The sequence below is a fragment of the Malaclemys terrapin genome, chromosome 6, assembly GCF_027887155.1.
Source record: "Malaclemys terrapin pileata isolate rMalTer1 chromosome 6, rMalTer1.hap1, whole genome shotgun sequence".
In the NCBI taxonomy this organism is placed as follows: Eukaryota; Metazoa; Chordata; order Testudines; family Emydidae; genus Malaclemys; species Malaclemys terrapin.
Window position 1 is genome coordinate 38,781,474 of NC_071510.1, and position 20,669 is coordinate 38,802,142.

Consider the following 20,669-nt stretch of genomic DNA (forward strand, 5'->3'; position numbering starts at 1 on the left):
GGACAGACAGACATCTGCTAGGTCTGCTTGAGCTAGAGTGCCAAAAATAGCCATGTGGACATTGTGGCACAGGTGGTGACATAGGCTAGCCACTTGAGTATAAGTCTGCCCAGACCTCTGGGTCCAAACTCCGGTGGCAAGCCACAGTGTCTGCACTGCTGTTTTTAGCTTACTAGCTTGAGCAGAGCTAGTGCATCTGTCTGCCTGGGCTGGGAGGCACCTTTCCAACTGCAGTGCAGACATACCCACAGAAAAAGCACCATCTACTGAATCACCAATTCCATATCCTTCAGCACTTCGATTTTTTTTTCCTGGGAAGTATGTCTTGCCCATGTCTTACTCTGCAAAGGGCAAGCTTGTGATACCCTTACTCACATTTGGTAGTGCCTTACCCTAAGAATAGTCCCATTGGCTTCCCTGGAACTTCCCAAGCAATAAGAAACTACTAATTGTGAGTGAGGTTAGCACTGTCTGGCCATGAACTTGTAATTACTAACTAAATCTGTAATAAGGAGGCTACTGTGGCAAATAACAGAGCACTGTGACATCTGCCTGTAGTTACATCAGAACACTCAGACCAAAGAGCTTTCTAACATTTTTTTTTAATTGTTTATAAATAATAATCCTTAAACTTTTCTTATTTTTCCTTGTTTTGCTTCTTGCTGTGAATATTGCAAAGTCCTAAGAAACAGCCCCAGAAAGCCAACCAATTATACATCAAGGTTTGCATGTTTCAGGATGCGGGTGGGGTGGGGGGAAGGAGGAATTGGGGGGGTTGATTGTTCTGTTTTTACTCCCTCTCAGGTGCTTTCTTCTCTTTATTTACATTTGTGGCACAGTAATGGTAGAAGCCTCCTTTTCTTTTAAAAAAAAAAAAAAATTCAGTGCCCTTTTCAGAATAAATTATGATGCCAAACAGTAGACAAATTATCCCTGCAGGAACTGAATGAATGCTTCGTGAGGGAGTGTACCCATTCCATTAGTGCTCACATCTTAAATCACAGCACATTGTCCCAATTTACCTTTTGGTCTTAGCGCTCACATAATGCTTTTCACCCAGGATATCAAAGTACACTGAAGAGGGTGCTAGGCATCATTGCCCCCATTTTTAAAGAGGGTGAAAATGAAACAGAGAGAGATTAAATGACTTGTCCAAGTTCACATAACAAGTCATTGTCAGAATGAATGGAACCCAGATCTCTTGAGTTCCAGTCTTGTGGTATAGCCACTGTACCATGCCGGCTCCTTTTAAAACTTGGCTGGTTTCAGATATTGTTGCTTCTGTAACACAGGCATAAGCATCTCTTCAGACTAGTGATGGCAACAAATACAATCCAAATCTGAACTTTTCCTGAGACTAGGGTTGTTTCAATCCAAGTTTTTATTTTGTCACCTTATAAGATAGGGGTCAGACACAACATTCAGCTCAATATTCACAGTTTGAAAGTGTTCAGCTCCAAAGTTTTGATCTGTAACTTTACTTCATACAATCAATGAGCTAAGTAACGAGGACTGTGTTAGAGTGTTAAGCAAGGGCATCAGTCTTTCTTGTTTAATAATTCATTCTGTATGTAGAAGGATAGTTTATTCCTCGACAGGCAGAGTGAAGGAACTAAACAGCAAGGTTGGGGTGGTTCTGGTTGTGTGGAGAAGGGAATTCCGACAATGTAACATGTCTACAGTATCTATTCATGTGACCCGTGGACTTCCCTTTGTCATCCTATGCCTGAGAATATATGAAGGGGGCTGGGAAGGCAAAGGGACGTTCAACTGTCATCACTGGCATCTTTTTTTCACCATTGCACCATCATCAAATGCATTGGAATGCTCATTTACGTCAATTTTTCCTTTCACATTCTGTGCAGCACTTGATGCATTTCCATATGTGTGTAGTTAGTTAGAGGTACGCACAGATTTATTTTTAACAAAGGGACCCACTGTAAATTGGAGCTGTCTGAAATGTTCCCAACAAAGCTAAGAACCATCTGAAATTGCCTGGTTTCAGGTTTCATTACAACCTGGAAGCTCGGGCCATGGTCATCAGAAAATTCACCCTGGTTTGTGAATCCGACAGTGGGAGCTGATGACATATGAAAGGGGGTAGAGAAAATGGATTTGGGAAAGGTGTGTTCAGTCTGTGTACAATGCCAGGTAAAAATCATAGTGTATGTCAGTCAAAAGTGAACATTCTTATCTTAATGAAAGGTATAGTCTTTGTCAAGCTCCTGTCAAAGTTCTGTCTCTTGAGCTCACAGATCTTCCCCTGATGGTCAATAATTTAATTGTTCTGATGGAAGGTGATGGTAGCAGAAGGAGAGGCAATCTCTCGGGCTACTAGAGCCTATCCCATGGAGGGCTTTAAATATTGAGGGAGACCTTGAAACTGGGCTCCATATTCATTGGACAGCTTGTGCAGAGAACAGAGCACTGGGCTGGAGCACTCACAGTGATCTTTGTTGCTAAGCAGATTGACTGCTATGTTTTGTGTGTTTTTCAGGATGTGAGACTTCATTCCTAGACACAATGAGCTGTAGTATTCAAGCCAGGAAATCATGGATGGGTGATCATTGTGGCAGATCTGTATCTCATAGGAGGGGATACAATCTCCCTACTAGTCATAGATGAAAGTGGACTTTCTTTGTTGCCATAGGTATTTGGACTTCCAGTAGCCGTGAAGTGTCCTAAAGGAACTTAAGGTTACAGACCAACTTGACAATCTGAAGGCAAATGCCCTCAGTATGGAAGATATTATGGAGGGACATGTTCAACAACTTGGTTCCTTCTTCCTACCAGCGTTACCGCTGACTTTCCTGGGTTCAGCTCTAGGCAGTTGCTCTGCATCTAGGTAATAATCTGAACTGAGCATTGAGAAAGCTTGGGAAATGCTGTTTAATGTTGACATAAAGGTGTGAGTTATCTGTATACTACTGGCACGACAATCCATGTGGTCTAAAATAGCTTCATATAGACGCTGTATAGTACAGTATCAGGCAGAGGATTGAGACCTGAGGGTTTCTGGAGGGCTCCAAAGATGGAAAAATGGTTCCCTATAATAACCTTTTAGATTTAAGGAAGGACCTGAGCCATTTCAGGGTTTTCTCCTTTACCACTGCAGCCTCTTTGAGGTAGTACAGGAATATCTGGTGGTAAGTGGATCAAACAGCACTTAGGCCCGGCAGGATGAATGTGGATGCATTTGCTTTTACTGTGGACTGGTTTCTGTCTTTTAGACCACTTTAAATCTGTTGCTCTATTTAAGGGTACTGTGAGAATATCTTTTTGCCATATTCTCTCTCTAGAGAAAGAGGGAAAGGAGTTCATAATGTGTTGCTGCAGGGCAAAGGAGTTCAGAACATGAAAATTCCTGTCTCAGGCTTTTTGATTTCATGTTAGGTGTGGACTTTTGTTTCAGATGATAAAAATGCTGCCCCAAGGCACACAACATATTTACCTGTTTATTGTTTCTGTTAAAGTACCTCTCACTGTGGTATATGAGTACTGTACAAAATTAAAGAGCACAAATGCCCAGAACAAAAGAATTGGTTTTGGAAGTCACAAAACACATCTATGCAGTTTGTTTGTGTCAGTGTTTGCTATTGAAGCATGCCGCTGAATATTATACTAGTGTAACCCTGACAGACCCCGTTGTCAGCGGGTGAGATCAGACCTCTCTCTCTCTCCCACCCCATGGTCTCAGTGCCACTAGATGAAATAGAACACCACACCCAGGAGGTGTGTGGGTTACATTAGCTTCAGTGCTTTTATAGTGGTTGCATCCAATCCCCACTAATAAAGTAATTCAGGCCTAGTGGTTGGCCTACACAAGGAAAACTTTACTATATCTGCTAACTAGAGCTCTACAAATATCTGCTGTTACAATTCACAGGGATTATTATTTCAGTTTTGGTTCCCATGGGTCCCATAGCCCCGAAGTTCTACATTGAGTTTCAGGCTAGAAAAATCCGAAAATCCTAGTGTGACCCAGATATGTCTGAGCTCAGACCAGGTTTGATCAAAAGCTAGTCCATAATTGTCAAAAGCTTTGAAAAATGGATGAACTTTTTGATTAACCTTGATTGATCTTTCCTAATGACAGCTAAGGGGGATTCTCCTTTAGTGCAAATGGGAAGGGGCCACTGAAGTAAAAGGTCCTGAATTGTAACCTCCTGTGTTGGATAAAAGCTTTATAACTGACAAACATAATGGCTATATGAATGCAGAAATAATTTGTTGCTCTGACACACACAGAATGACAGCAAAGATAAAGATCCAGATATGTTTTTAAAAGAGAAGTTGTTCTGGCATTTGCACACACAAATTTCAACTACCATGCACATTTTTATTATATTATATTTATTTATTTCACTTTTAAAGAAACTATGTACCTGTCTTATAATCTGGGTACTTTTAAATATATTACAAACTTACAAAAAATTAACCTAAAACAACCAATCTAAAAACCTAATACTTATTCTCCAGAGCCCACCAAATCAAATGTGGCTATCCAAAGATGCATTTGTAATTTAGTTGTAGTAACTGCATGAACCCTGTTTGTCTATTTATGGAGGGGGAGGTTAAAATAAATTTCTCCTCCTAAATGTCACCTAATCTAGCATCAAATTGTTTACTACGTTATATTGCTGTATTTATGACATTTCCCCTTCTGAGCCTCAGTAAACATTTATAACAGTGGTTTATTGATGACTCATGTAGTTATGTAGAACCACCACTTTCAGAGGGTAGTATTCTGTTTTATGAGGAAAAAATAGTATAATATGTTAAAAGCAAACTCAGTTCTGCTTGTTCTCCCACTCTGCATGTTGCCTTGGGACTATACAAACCTGTGGGCAACTGCAGACTAAGCTGCAAACAACATTGCAATTAGCTTGCTCTACAGATCATACTTGCTGCATACCTGAGAATTTGGGTATGTTAAGACGGCAGGAAGCAGCAGTACTGAGCTTGGTCTGAAGTGACTCTCTGATGGCACAGGAGTGTACCTTCTCCCTGAGCTCTGGGTATCCCCTAAAGTTCTGGAACAGTATGTGCAAAGGCAACTTCTGCATAGATTAAGAGAGAGGCAATTAAGTGAAATCAGCGACCTAGCTAACGGGAGTTTTGTGAGGGAGTTTACAGGGTGAGAGTGAGGGGGGCTACATACACTTAACATTCCTTAAACTTCTTTAATGTTAAGCCAAAAAACACCCCCTGATAAAAACAAAACAACAAAGGAATGAGCTGCAGGAGTAGAAAGAGAATGCAGACAGAAGTCCTGCAACAGAGTGGGGGCTACTCAGTTTATTGCACCCAATGCAGCATGTATGATTACCTGCCCTATGGGCAAGTGGCATATGTCTGCATTCGGTGCAAGGAGCTCCTGGTCCTCAGAGACTGTGTATGGGCCTTGGAGACCAGGGTGGCTGAGCTGGAGAAGCTAAGGGAGACAAAGAGGTACATAGATGAGACTTTCGGAGCACAGTAGAACGCCCCCCACCCCCCGTCTGACAGCCTCTGTGCTGTTGAGGAGGATGAAGGTTTCAGGGAAGGAGAACATCCAACTGGAGCAGAGGGAAACAATCTCATAGTTGGGACCCCCATTCCAAATGATGATGTGGTATCCTCTCGCACTGAGGATACCTCGCTGCTGGAGGGAACTCCAGTTATTAGGAAGAGACAGGTATTAGTGATGGGCGATTCGATCATTAGAAACATAGATATCTGGGTATGCGATGACCGGGAGAACCTCATGGTGACTTGCCTGCCTGGTGCGATGGTTGCAGATCTCTTGAGACATCTAGATAGATTTATGTGTAGTGCTGGGGAGGAACCGGTGGTCGTGATACCTGTAGGTACCGTTAATGTTGCATAATGAAAGCAAAGAAAGACTATTCAAAATTTCTTAAAGCAAGTGGATTAGATATTTAGTGCCAGATGTACAGGCCTATACTCCACTTGCACATGCTCTTTAAAAAGTCTAATACCTGGGAACATAGTAGTAGTGACATTTCTACTTGCAAAAATCATTAGGGCCAATTGGATTTTGCAGGTAGATTTTACATGGTCCCAAGTGTTAGACTGTTAAAGGGTTCATTTAAGTGTTAGTGTGCATACAACTGTTCATACCTGGACAGTGCAGGCAAAAGTATGTGTGTGCACCATTTTGTGCATACACAAGGAGAGACTGGGTAGAGAGACCCAACTGAAAAGGTACCCCTGAATATCCTTTAAAGAACATGTGTAGGGTGAGTTTTCTTAAAATCAAAGATTGGTTTAACTGAAATATTTTCATATTACATAAAGTTTTATACAGTGAGGTTCTCTGTTTAATGAACTAATTTATTCCAGAATTTCCTACCTTCCTGTGCTACTTTTACAGAGAATATTTAAGGTTGCTCCATCTAATAGTGAAATGTTCCTTTATTAAAGGAAGAACTTACCAGGATTTTTCAATAATATTAAGGAAACTTATTTGGGGACTTTAAGAACAGAAGAACATCCATACTGGGTCAGACCAAAGATCCATTTAGCCCAGTATCCTGTCTTCCAACAGTGGCCAATGCCAGCTGCCCCAGAGGGAATGAACAGAACAGAATGAATCAGCAAGTGATCCACCCCTTGTCACCCATTCCCAGCTTCTGACAAACAGAGGTGAGGGACACCATCCCTGCCCATCCTGACTAATAGCCATTGATGGACCTATCCTCCATGAATTTATCTAGATTTTTTTTTAATCCTGTTATAGTCTTGGCCTTCACAACATCCTCTGGCAAGGAGTTCCACAGGTTGACTGCATTGTGTGAAAAAATACTTCCTTTTGTTTGTTTTAAACCTGCTGCCTATTAATTTAATGTGGTGACCCCTAGTTCTTGTGTTATGAGAAGGAGTAAATAACACTTCCTTATTTACTTTCTCCACACCAGTCATGATTTTATAGACCTCTAGAATATTCCCCCCCACCTCTTAGTAGTCTCTTTTCCAAGCGGAAAAATCCCACTTTTATTAATCTCTCCTCATATGGAAGCCGTTCCATACCTCCAATCATTTTTGTTGCCCTTTTCTGAACCTTTTCCAATTCCAATATATCTTTTTTGAGATGGTGCGACCACATCTGCACGCAGTATTCAAGATGTGGTCGTATCATGGAATTATATAGAGGCAATATGATATTTTCTGTCGTCTTATCTATCCCTTTCTTATTGATTCCCAACATTCTGTTCATTTTTTTGACTGCTGCTGCACATTGAGTGGATGTTTTCAGAGAACTATCCACAATGACTCCAAGATCTCTTTCTTGAGTAGTAACAGCTAATTTAGGCCCCCTCATTGTATATGTATAGTTGGCATTATGTTTTCCAATATGCATTACTTTGCATTTATCAACATTGAATTTCATCTGCCATTTTGTTGCCCATTCACCCAGTTTTGAGAGATCCTTTTGTAGTTCTTCACAGTCTGCCTGGGACTTAACTATCTTAAGTAGTTTTGTATCATCTGCAAATTTTGCCACCTCACTATTTACCCCTTTTTTCATTAAACATTAAATACCACCTCCTTTCTCCTGCCTTTTGTGGGTGAATATAAGAATGGCCAGTTCAGATCAGACCAGTCTGGCCCAGTTTCCTGTCATCTGACAGTGGCCAATGTCAGATGCTTCAGAGGGAGCAAAAAGAACAGGGCAATTATTGAGTGATCCACCTCCTGTCATCCAGTCCCAGATTCTAGCACTCAGAGGTTTAGGGACACCCAGAACATGAGGTTGCATTAGGTTTGCCAGGCGTCCAGTTTTCAGTGCTGACCAGGCCACTAAAAGTCCAGTTGGCTGCAGCAGCTTGCTCTGTGTGGCTCCCAGAAGCAGCTGGCATGTTCCTCTGGCTCCTTGGTGCAGAAACTATGGCCAATGGGAGCTGTGGGGCGGAACCTGCAGACGGGAGCAGCGTGTGGAGACCCCTGGCCACCCCTGTGCCTAGGAGTCAGCAGGACATGCCGGCCACTTCCGGGAGCCACATGACGTAAGCACTGCCCAGAGCCTGTACCCCTCACCCCCTCCTGCACCCCAACCCCTTGCCCCAGCCCTGAGCCCCCTCCTGCACCCAAACTTCCCCCCAGAGCCTGCACCCCCTCCCACACCCCAACCCTCTGCCCCAGTCCTGAGCCTCCTTCTGTACTCCGAACCCCTCAGCCCCAGCCCAGAGTCCCCTCCTAAACCCCTCATCCCCAACCCCACCCCAGAGCCCACATCCTCAGCCAGAGCCCTTACCCCCTCCCGCACCCCAACTCCCCTGCTGCAGCCCAGTGAAAATGAGTGAGTGAGTGAGAGCGCGCAACAGAGGGAGGGGGGATGGAGTGAGCGGGGGCAGGGCCTCGGAGAAGGGGTGGGGCAGAGGTGGAGCCTCAGGGAAGGGGCAAGGCAGGGGTATTCAGTTTTCTGCAATCAGAAAGTTGGCAATCCTAGGTTGCATCCCTGATCATCTTGGCTAATAGCCATTGATAGACTTCTCCATGAACTTATCTAATTCTTTTTTGAATCCAGTTATAGTTTTGGCTTTCACAATATCCCCTGGCAACGAGTTCTGCAGTTTGACTATATGTTGTGTGAAGAAGTACTTCATTATATTTGTTCTAAATCTGCTGCCTATTAATTTCATTGGGTGACCCCTGGTTCTTGTGTTATGTGATGGGGTAAATAACACTTTTTCTCCACACCATTCATGATTTTATAGACATCTATTACATCTCCCTTCAGTCATCTCTTTTCCAAGCTTAACAGTCCAAGTCTATGTAATCTCTTTTCATATGGAAGCTGTTCCATTCCCCTAATTATTTTTTTGCCCTTCTCTGTATTTTTTCAGATTCTAATGTATCAATTTTTAAGATGGGGCAACCAGAACTGCATGCAGTATTCAAGGTGTTGGTGTAGAATTGATTTACCTGTATATAGTTGCATTATTATACTTTCTATCTCATTATCAATCCCTTTCCTAATGGTTCCTAACATTCTATACGTTTTTTGACTGAATTGGAAGCATAATTAGACCTGCCAGTAATCCCCATTGTAATGAACTCAATGATTGTTCAAAATATTGACTGTTTAGGCTATGCAGATATTGCTAGATGAGAAAGTAACTCTTTAAGAATTCAGAGGCACACAAGAAGAGAAGAATTTGTTGAAATAAGAGCTTGTTGGAAAATGGTGAAAAAATATTTTGTTGAAATTTTGAATCATCAAAAAAGTTTCAACCAGCTCTATGAGGTGGCTGCAAAGCACCGAAATGAATTTAAAAAAAATATTTTTCTGAAAATTCAAAATGCATTTATCAACTCTATTTGAAACCAAGGGAGGATAGGATATTCATGACATAGGAAATAATTGAAGGAAAAATACCTGGTTTACTGCAGCCAAAATAATTTATGAATACCAAAAAAAATTACTGATCTTTGGAAGTGAAAGGATCTCTTTACATCATGATCTCTAGCGCCTTCCTCTAAAAGTTCTGTGCCAGTATTGGAGGATCAAGTAATGGGGTGCCCACCCACAAAGGGTTTTTTTTGTAGTTTGAGGATTGTGTTAAATAGTTCAATGTTTCAATAAACCCACAACCAGCTGACACAATGCTGAATACAATGTGTCCCTGCAAAGTTATATTTAAAACATTCTAATAGTTAACACAACTTGTCAAGATCATGTTCTGATATTTCCCAACTTGCCTGGGTCTTGGAATCTTGATCTTGAAATGCATTGTTGATATGGAAAGAATGACAGCAGTGCAAAGGCTAGCTAGCAATCTCTGGTATACAAGGTGTTTATGAAATGGTGCATTGATCTCTTTAGGAAATTATTGTTCCTAAACAAACTCCCTTCTACACTATGACATTTTTCACTATAGGCTTTATATTTGTTACCTATTCCCAAATATTTAGAGGCTAAAATGAATCCAAGGTTTCCTTGGATTATATAAATCAAATGAAATCAGCCTGTGTCTTGTCTACCTGTACTTGAAAGGAAAATCGCCTTCATATGGGCAGCTAAGTTGTTATGTTAATGAACAAGTGAAATGAAGCACAGTATCATAAATAACTGTAGGGGGCTTCATGGGGGAAATACGAATTCACTACTTTCCACTGATAATACACTCTTGTCTACTGAATTTCTTAGGTTATAAGATGTTCCAGGCAGGAACTGACTTTCTATATATATGGCAAGTCCCTACCACATTATGGGTGGCACTCTAATACAAATAATTAATAATAATAATGAGAAACCCATAGAGCCAGGTTTCAGAGAAAAGGAGCTCAAAAATCTAATTCAGCTCAGTAATCCTGTCTATGCTATTGGATCTGAAGAAATGTCAATCGGGGTTTTTTAGAATAAATTGGTTTTAAAATGTTGCATCCAAGTCTGAGATTCTCCCCAAAAGGATTACATTAATTTTTCCCTGCAGCAAGTGCCAAATATATTGCTCCCCAGAACTCAAGAAGTCTATATCACTTTCCAAACTATTTGCAGTTTATGGAGAATGAAGAAAACTACCAAGAAAAGTAATTCATCTGTTTGATAAAGCAAAAGCAGAATTTACAGAATATCCATAATAAAGCCCACAGAAAATAGGCTTGTGTATAGCTAAAGTTGTTTAATTGTATTCATGCTGGACGTGTTTTCACAATCAGGGGAAAATAAATAATGCCATCTGACTAATTGCAGTGAAACTCAGCTTGGACACTTGCAGAAAACTGTTGTATATCAGTCAATAGAGATTTAAAGAAATACACATTTGTTGAATAACATTTTGAATACAAACTCATGAGCCAAAAAGACATTAAGTTCTTCAGATAAACTATTTGCTGAAAATTATTTGCTCAGCTGTAATAAATAATCATCATTCAAAAGGTTAAAATTAGCAGATTGATTGATATCCAGAATATCCTTCCAGAACTGATCAATTCTTCCAGCAGGGTGAAGGAAGGTGCACAAATCTGTTTGAAGGCTTTATTGTCTGATAAATTTCTCTAGTGTTCCTCCTAACCAAATTGTGAACTTTGCTTTCTTTCACATTTGAGAAAATAAGTTTTCCTCTTATGGGATCCAACCACAGAGTGAAAGCAGTGTTGTTGCAGTGTTACTGCATTCTAATTGGATACAGTACAATAAACATTTGATTCAAAAGACTGGCATATGTTTGAGTATTGTTACACAGCCACTATAAGTAATGTCTCCTCATTCACATTATGCACTCCTTAAAATGGCATCATATTGACCCCATTCAGTGAAAGAGATCAGCTAAATATTCTCCTCATGCATACTGTGCTGTTCAGAATTATATGTTTCCATTTGTATGCAACTGTCCTGAGCCACAAATGTTGTTTCTTTGCAGTGTACATAGTAGTAACTCTGATTTCTCTGGAATTATCCATCCTTTAAGGTACTACTCAACATTAGTAAGTGAGAGGTCTTTAGATATCTACTGTACCTTTTCTCCATGACTGGAAGGTCATTTTCCAGCTGGAGAATTCTATGCTGCAGAAAAGGAATGTTGGTGCAAGGAGGAATGAGGAAAAGACAGCTGACATGGATCCTTGTTCAAGAATCAAGGAATTAATTTCTTGAGAAAGTAATCGTAGAGGAAGGAATACATAAAACATCAGCCATATACTGTACTATAAGAAGAAAATAATGTAAATAAGCAGAAGAAAACACTGATCCTTTCCACCTTCAGAAAGCTTGCCATTGCTATACTAATCAGAAGACTAGAAGTTGAGTCCAAAAATAGTAGCATTAACAACCTTCCTTTTAATTTGGTGAGAGAATTTTAACAACAAGGTTCTCTAATAGCACCTGTGAAGCTGGCCAGTGATTAAGTGGGGATGCTGTTCAGTGGGAAATATACTGTGCAGTCTCTCTCCTTATTGGTGCTGTTCTGTTGGCAGTCAATTGCTGTAGTACACAAATAATTTTCTTGAATTAGAAATCACTTGTAAATAATATGCCTGTTGTCATCTAGTAGCAATAAAGAATTAGGAACATTTAGAAGTCAGCCAGTCTTCTGATGTCAGATGTGTAATATTAAATGTATCAGGGTTCCACCAATTCTTCAGCAAGAAAACATTTCTTATTTTAGCTGATTATATTAAAATGTGTTTTTATTCTTAATTTTTAAACTAACTTTTAAGTGGTTTAATAGTATGCATGATAAAAATAATTGTATTTTTCCAATCAAGTGAAAGGCTGTCAAAAATAAATTCATTCCTGGCTTAAAACCACTGAAGTACACTAGGCATAATTTGGTCCATCATACTTATGTCTTTTTTTTTATGCAAGGTTCTTAATCATCCTCTGTCATTCAAATCCCTTCTGTAGACTCACTTCTATAGCAATACTTATGAGAAATTAACCAACTAATAATGATTAGGGTAGAAAAGCAATTGGGGATGGTTTATAGTATACAAAGCAGATATGGAGCTATTTAGCTGTGTGCTAATCATACTGTTAATCACTTTGCTTGTATATTATACCTTTTACTCACACTTCATCTTTTAGCCTGTTTGTCATTTTAGACTATAAGTGTTTCAAGGGAGGGACTGGATCTTCCTGTATGGCATGCACAGGACCTACTGTGTTTTGGGTGCTACTGTAATATAAACAAAACAGTAATAATACCGTAATTTAAAGCAAGTTTTTATTTATAACTATATTATATCTACTTAAATAGTTATAAAGCACAATAAACATAACATCTCCTTTAAATGATAGTAATAATAAGGTGCATGGATTGACAGCAGATTATGGTTTTAGTTAAGTACACACTGCAGACTGTCCTCAGAGACGGTAGGACAGCATTTGTATATGCTGAAATAGATAAAGGTAAAGTCAGATCAAGTTTTAGTCTGCCCATTTATGCATGTAAAATGGCTGGGCTCTCTGGTCAGACTACATCCCCCATGATGCACCATGGTCTCTACTCTAGGAGGTGGGAGGCATCATGGGATTCCCTCGCCATCATGGGAGTTCCTGGTGTTGGTGCATCATAGGAAAGGTAATCTGGTAAGGGATCCTGGCCAGTAGAATAAAATGTGGTGATGAGTCAACTGAACTACAACTCTCCTGATGCCTTGTGGAAGTATTTCCCGATCGAAATATTTCAGTTTGTGGGCATTTGGTCTTTTGATTAAAAACCTAAATTTTCCACAGAAAGTGAACACTTTTCACAAAAAAAATCTCCCTGTTTTTTCATCAAAAGGCAGTTTTGACAGGAAATTTTCAATCCTCTATTATATACCCCATTTCAGATATCACCAGCCTCCACTGGTTAAGAAGGACAAGAGTACAAGTTGTACAAATAAAGAACCTTTTGTTAATGATATAACACACACAACTCTTTTTTCACTCAGGTGAGTCTGGTCAAACCACATCAGTCTCCTGAATGAATATAAGTGTTTCCTCTTTTGCAGAGGAATCCTGTCTATTTGCATTACAGATGTTGAGAATGAGGTCATATTACTTCTGTATTTGGTTGACTGCTACTGGAGTATTGTTTCCAGTTCTGGTGTCCACATTTCAAGGACATTGAAAAACCTCAGAGGGTTCAAAGAAGAACCATGAGAATAATTAAAGGATTGGAAAGCATGCCTGGTATTGACAGACTCAAGTTACTCAATCTGTTTAGTTTAGCAAAGAGAAGGTTATGGGGTGACTTGATCATGTCTGTAAGTACCTACATGGGAAACAGAAATTTGATAAAAGAGGGTTCATCAGTCTAGCAGACAAAGGTATCTCAAGATCCCTTAAGCTGGAAGCTGAAACTAGACAAATTCTGACTAGAAATAAGGTCCTTTTTTCCCCCCCCCAAACAGCTGACCCAAAATATAGCCTGGCCACCTGATGATTAATGGAAATAAAATAATTCTAAGTATTTTATCCTGATCCAAATTAGCTGACTGGGGGTAAAATTTTCAAAAGAGGCCGAGTGCCTGAGTCTTAAGTCCCATTTTCAAAAGTGACAGGCCTTGGGAAGCCTAAGTCCCCTTTCAACAGACTTTAGGTCCAGATACTCATGGATTATTTAGTACCTAAATCGTATTGATTTCAATGGATATCCTTGAGGATCAGAGTCTTGGAAACTTACATCCTGTTGAAAGTCAATGGGACTGCTGAAAATTTGAACATTTAATCATTGGAAGAACTTGTGATAGATTCTCCGTCAGTGGGAATTTTTAAACAAAGAGTAGATGTTTTTCAAAAAGATCTGTTCTAGTTCAAACTGGAATTAACTCCAGGAAGTCCTATGGCACATGTTGCACAGCAGGTCAGACTAGATGATCACAGTGGTCCTTCCTGCCTTAAAATCTATGAACCTATGAATCTCTTAACACCATTTCTTGTAAGAGGCCAATATATAATTAGTATGCAGTAATTTCAGTTTGTTTTTTCTTTCTTTTGTTGTGTTTTTATTTGGTTTGCTGGCTTTGCGGTTTTGTTTGTTTTTTGGGGTTTTTTCTTTTCTTTTTTTCCCCTTTTCTTTCTTTTACTCCAGGAATTGGGCAAGGGGTTCCAGTGGTGGCACTTATTGTGGAAGGAGGGCCCAATGTTATCTCTATTGTCTTGGAGTACCTACGAGACACTCCACCTGTTCCTGTTGTGGTATGTGATGGCAGCGGCCGGGCGTCTGACATCCTTGCATTTGGTCACAAATATTCAGAAGAAGGAGGGTGAGTCATTTGCTAGGAAACATTAATGAAACAAAATAATTCTTAATGTGCATGGCTATTTTTTGGTGCTAATATGGAGGCTGGGAAACTATTAGCAACATAACCCAGTATCAAATACTTCCTCAAGTCACAGTTGCTAGCACTGATTAAAGATATTAAGATATTCAGTGCCAAAGCTGTCTGGCTCCTAGATGGGGAAACCCTGAAGAACTGTATTGGCAGATCTACCACTGGGATAAATCCTAGCTATACAGCATGAACAGCTGCATATTGGCATAAACACTATACTGGAAGTCTGGCATCAGCAACATCTTAGCATTGCAGGTCAGGATGTCAAACAAGGGACCGGCTCAGTGGGTACCATGAAATATATGCTCACTGCAATCAGAGCTGGCTTATGCATACTATAAATGGTGGTATACTGTCTACTAACACTAGCTTTTGGCACAGCCCTGCTCTTTGAATAATCGTAGTCCCTAATTGTTCACATTGGCCAAGTGTATCTGCTTCTTCCTGTACTCTGTACAGGAATTCCATCTGTCCACCTGTATTCATGCACTGCTGCTTTTGCAGTGGTTTTAGTGTGTCTTCCCCCTTTTCTTTCGCTAACTTGAGGCAAGGCAAGACCAGTATTTAGATCATGGTGTAGATATTGTAAGCATGTTTTTGGCTGAATTGGGATCCCAAGTGTGTCTAATGATTAAGTCCATATATTTTTAATATAATGTGTTCTTTTCCTCTAATGGTGACTAATGTATATGAAATCATATTGGCAAAATTAAGTCTGAAGACATAATGACTAGCAATAAAAACACCCTCTCATTCTAAAACTTAAAGGGCTAATTCATGGTTTTCCTCTACAGTTCCCTCATACTGCTTTAAGGTGGTTCAGATCCGGGGTTCTTATTCAGGCTGGTGTGCGTATATGTGTGTGTGTAAAATGCACATCAGTAACAGATTTATAAAATGAGAGCATATGTATAAATACAACATACTGTAGACTTTAAAAACAAAAGTAAAATATGCTTTAATAGTAAATATAATGATCAAGAACTTCTTTAAAAACAAAAGTAAAATATGCTTTAATAGTAAATATAATGATCAAGAACTTCTTTTTACATTTAAAAATGTTCTAATGGGGAACGAGGGATCAAAGAATGAGTTACGTTTTTATTAGTCTATTTTCATTAGAAATGTTGAACAATTCTATCATGATCATTTAAATTCAGACTTAATTTGTTGTGGTCATGTCCTAGTACCAAAAAGTGTCCCCTCTGCACCAGTTTAAATAAATGATATTCAGTGATTTGGGGGGGGGGTGAGTGTGGGGGTTAATCTTTAAATTGTGATAATTCTACCATATGTTCAAAATAATGTGCATATGCAAGATTTTAAATTGGCTAGAATTATTTGTTTAATTTATCTTTTGGTTGTGTTTCATAATGAGATGCCCTGGGAATATAGGTGCTATAGAAAGTAGATCAGGCAGGTATTTTCAAAAGCACTCAGAGTTGGCCTATCTCTGCTCCCTCAAAGCCATGTTAAAACTTCCATTGGAGCTCAATGGGAGCAAATTTCAATCCAGCGTAGAGCACTTTTGAAAATCCCACCTCATTATTATTTATGACTATGATGCCCTTTTTTAAAGGCTGGTGAAATTCCCTGTGCCACATTTAAAAGCTCAAAGAAACGTGTTAGCAAAGTTCTAGAAATTACATATGGAAAAGACCAATCGGACCATCTACTCCATCCCTCAGCAAGTGCAGGTTTGTGTGCTAAAGTAAGGACCTGGTCCTGCAAGGTCCCACCATCAGCCCCCTCAAACTATATTTTCAGATGCTTCGGCCAGTGTAGTTTTAAATGTCTCTGGTAATTGGGCTTTCCCCACATCCCTTGTGTAACCTGTTCCTCAGTTTTAATAGAGCTCATTCTTTGCACATTTAACATTACTTTCCTCTGCTAAATTCTATCCCATTACTCCATTTTTCTGTCCTAAACAGTTTCCATTGCCCTCCTTGGTATTTATACCCTTCCAGTACTCATATGTCAAGTCTTCCCACACACACACATAGTCTCATTTGTGTTTAAAAAAAAAATAAACTCCAGAAATTGTTTCTGAATTCAGCCAGCAAGCAACAAGACTCTCATTCAGCTACCACAAAGATAAGAACCTAAACAGAACAAAATGGAATCACATTCATCTGTCATAATCCTTCATTAATAAGGAAAGCAAGGCATGGATGTGATTGGGAAATATTAGTTTGCCTGGAGTCATAACAAACAAGCCATTTTTAGTCTGAGGTTCTCAAGCCTGGTCTTCTCAAATATAGCCATTCCCCTCCTGTCTGTGATTCACAGTTCATTGCTTGATTTGACCATTTCCCAGGATTTCCTAGGTGACAGCTGCAGTATTAGCATATTTAATAAAACATTTGAGGCTGTCTAATCACACTAGGTACTACAGGCAAGCATCTGCTTCCAAGTCTAAACTGAAGTTGGGACATACTGTTTTTTAGGAATAATAAGTATAAAACTCCAATATTGTGCTCATGAAAACTTTTTTCAAAAGTAAATTATACTTTAAAGTTTCATTCTGTTCCTGATTTTATTAACCTTTTGATCAAATACCATTTAAAATAAGGCACAATAATAATAATAAGAGGAAACAAAACAACTGCCAGTAGAACAAAAATTGCAGTGACTGCAGCTACAAATTTTTCTTTTGGACTGAATCTCTATAAGTAGGTTAAAGCAACTTTGTCCTTCAGAATACAAATGTATTTAGAAGGTTCAAATTACATCTTGAACTCAATTCTCCTCTTTTTTTCTTTTCTCCTTTTACCCAGCTAGAGTGTAGAATCCAAGAAACACTCGAACTCTGGCTGCTTTCTGCAAAGCAGTGTACTTCTACAAGTCATAAAGTATCTTCTCCTTGTTATGCACTAGTTGTCAGATCTGAATCACTCAGAAACTACACATCACTCATGGTAGCAATATTTTATGGGCTCGGCACATTAACATCAGTATTATCAAGCTGTTTGTTTCAGTGTTCTGAATGCCTAATCGCTGCGGGCAACAAATGCACTGGTTTTATACACACACAATATACGTGCATACTGGGCAATGCTGTGAGGCGCTCTCATGTTTCTTTGAGGATATGATCACTAACATTTCTTTTGAGCTGTTTCCATGGGTGCAGAACCGGTCTGAAAGTAAAAGATAAAGCATAGTCCTCTTTGCTTGAGTTTCAATCAGTATGGCTCCATTCTTTCCTTTCTGAGAGATCCCAGAGAGTAGAATTGGACAATTACTTATCTGCATGATGGGCCCTTTTGCATGGGCTTCCTCGGGGTTCCGTCTTGTCTCCCCTCTCTCCCGTCATTCACATTTTCCTGTTCATTGTTTTTTGATATTAGGAAAACATTTGCTTTAAAACGTCTTATTTAAGAATTTTAATATACAAATAATATAGCAGGGAGGTGCAATCTCTCTCTCTGCAAATGTAAGCATTTTATAGAAAAGATAACCATCCTTGAATGACCACTGACAAGGTCAAAACTGGAGGCTGTGCCTTGTAGGTTTGGATTTTTAGGATCTGCCCGTAGTGTCTTCTAATAAACAGTTGCTCAGTATAAAGAGAGGAAATTTTGCACAATAAAACAGATTCTCTGCTGCTTGTGCATTCTGCAGGGCCGCCCAGAGGATTCAGGGGGCCTGAGTCAAAGCGGGGGAGCTTGTACTTACTAGGCGGCGCTCCGAGTTGTCGGCAGCGGCATTTCGGCAGCGGAGGGCACTTCAGTCGCTCCATGTCTTTGGCAGCACTGAAGGGCCCCCCGCCGTCAAAGACCCGGAGCAACTGAAGGGCCCCCCCACCACCGAAATGCCACCGAAGACCCGGACCGCCGCCGGGTGAGGAAAGGGATTCTCGGCCAGGGCTCGCGGGACCCCTGCGGGCCTGGGGCAAATTGCCCCACTTACTCTCCCCTCTGGGCGACCCTGGCATTCTGACATAAGCAAAACTTTATCTGGCTGCTATGATAGGAGATTGTTTGGCTGCACAGTAAGGTCCCAGAACTGCATCGTGATGAGAGCTGGGCCCAATGCACTCCATACTTCATAGAGCCAGGCTCTATTTTTATTTCCCACGACTGCATTGGTATATTTTAAGAAGAAATAGATCACAGAGGATCCTGAAACGCAGCCTTACAATAAGAAATAACTCTGAAGGTAGGTCAATTTTGTGGCCTAATTACATTTTTCCTCACAATAAAAGTAACTGCGCATTAAAAAGTTGTGGTGATAAGGTGTGTTGTGCTTCTCATTAAGCTGAGTTTAAGAGCACTATGCATATTGAATCTGCATTTTTTAATGTATCTGTTGCAAAATTCCATTTAATGCTGTCATTGGAGATCACTTTCTGACCTTGATTTTGGAAGTTTTTCAGCAGTGCATGGAAGGAAGAAAAAGGCGGTTGTACTACAGCGTAAGTGTAAAGAGAGGCTACTGGGAGGCATAAGCAAGGCTAAGCTCTAGACATAGTCATCTGCATTAAGCAGTAGCAAGCCCCTTTCATTCATGCTCCCTTACTTTCAGGACATGGTAGGAGATGACATACTCTATATGGAGACATAGGCTTAAATCCAATTCTACTTATGTTATTGATATTTTTAGCCCTTCATATTCCTGCTACTAAGCAGGAGTAACTTGGTGGCTGCAATGCTGCAATGTCGTTAATGCAAGATCAGGTTCCTGCATGCTTCCTCTTGTCCTGCTCCTCATATTATCCTTTCCAAATATAGGAACTAAAGCATTTTTGTTTATAGGCACTTGACTTCAATGAGAATATTCACCTGCTTAAAGTTAAGGACATGCTTAAGTGTTTTGTTGGAATTGGACCCAGGATCGTAAAATCTGTATGAGCCCTGAATTGTTGAAGTGGTTAAAATAGCAGTTAAATTCTGGCTCTCCACCAAGTAAATCCACATAAACTTTTGACTTTGTAATCAAAGAAACACTCCCATTCCCATTCCCTGCATACATGCACACACACTGACTGAAACAACTTTAAAGTGTGACTATTTATAGAATCATGCATACTGTGATAATGGTGTGCAGTCTTCAGGCTCTGTTGTTAATTAAATCCTGCATTTAAAAAATGATTAGATTAATATTCTCTCACTGCTTAAACAAATGTTTCCTTTGGAAGAGGGGAAATGGTTGAATGTAATCTACCAAATCTAAGTGTTATAATAGTGTCTTAACTATTGTTTCAACTCTACACTTAGGGAGGTGAGACCCTCAAGGAATTCAAGTTAATGTAGTAGTAATGTGCTTTGTGGCTAGTATTCATAAGGAATAACACACAATATGTATGTGTTCCAACTGAGCTATATACCCTCTTCTGGTGGTTATTAGGGTTTTGTATAGTCCCCATCACTGTATACTTTCTTGGCTTCCATCACCTGAGGAACAGAGCTGACTGATCATTACAGTTTAAAAACCAAATAAGAAAAATTCACTGAGGCTTCTTCATTGAGAATTTTAATTCTTATTCTCAATAAGGTGGATCATAATATAGTGATGACATGTACTTAGTACGACTGCCATAATGTTTAGGTATTGTATCTGAAAGGGATTTTGTTAATAGTCAGTGCCTGCTACCATGAACCATCCCAGAGTGCTTCAGAAACAATAAACTGTACATGTAAGAATCACTTCTCTGATGAAATGCAGCCACTTTGTGGGAGGACAACAGCCAAGCAAACAGCAGTGGGGGGCAGAAGGAAAACATACAGCAATGGGCCTCAGGCAAACCCCTGCTTTTATTAAAGTGCCTAAGTATCTTTAATGTTCAAGCAGAACAAAAGAGCAACTTGGCTTATTAGGTCTCCTCTCAAAGACCAACATATAGCAAAATACATGGAACTCAGAAGTATGAAGAGTTAAGTGAGTCCTACTGGAGTGCAAAA

The 20,669-nt window shown here is 39.8% G+C and overlaps 1 protein-coding gene across 5 annotated transcripts in view; it reads left to right on the forward strand.

The window, feature by feature from the left end:
- TRPM3 (transient receptor potential cation channel subfamily M member 3) overlaps positions 1 to 20,669 on the forward strand; it is a 575,113-nt gene that overhangs the window by 432,406 nt on the left and 122,038 nt on the right. For all 5 annotated transcript variants that reach the window (XM_054032770.1, XM_054032773.1, XM_054032769.1 and 2 more), the window contains exon 7: positions 14,526 to 14,700. In XM_054032770.1, the coding sequence (XP_053888745.1) occupies positions 14,526 to 14,700 (175 nt within the window). The remainder of the gene's footprint in view (positions 1 to 14,525; positions 14,701 to 20,669) is intronic.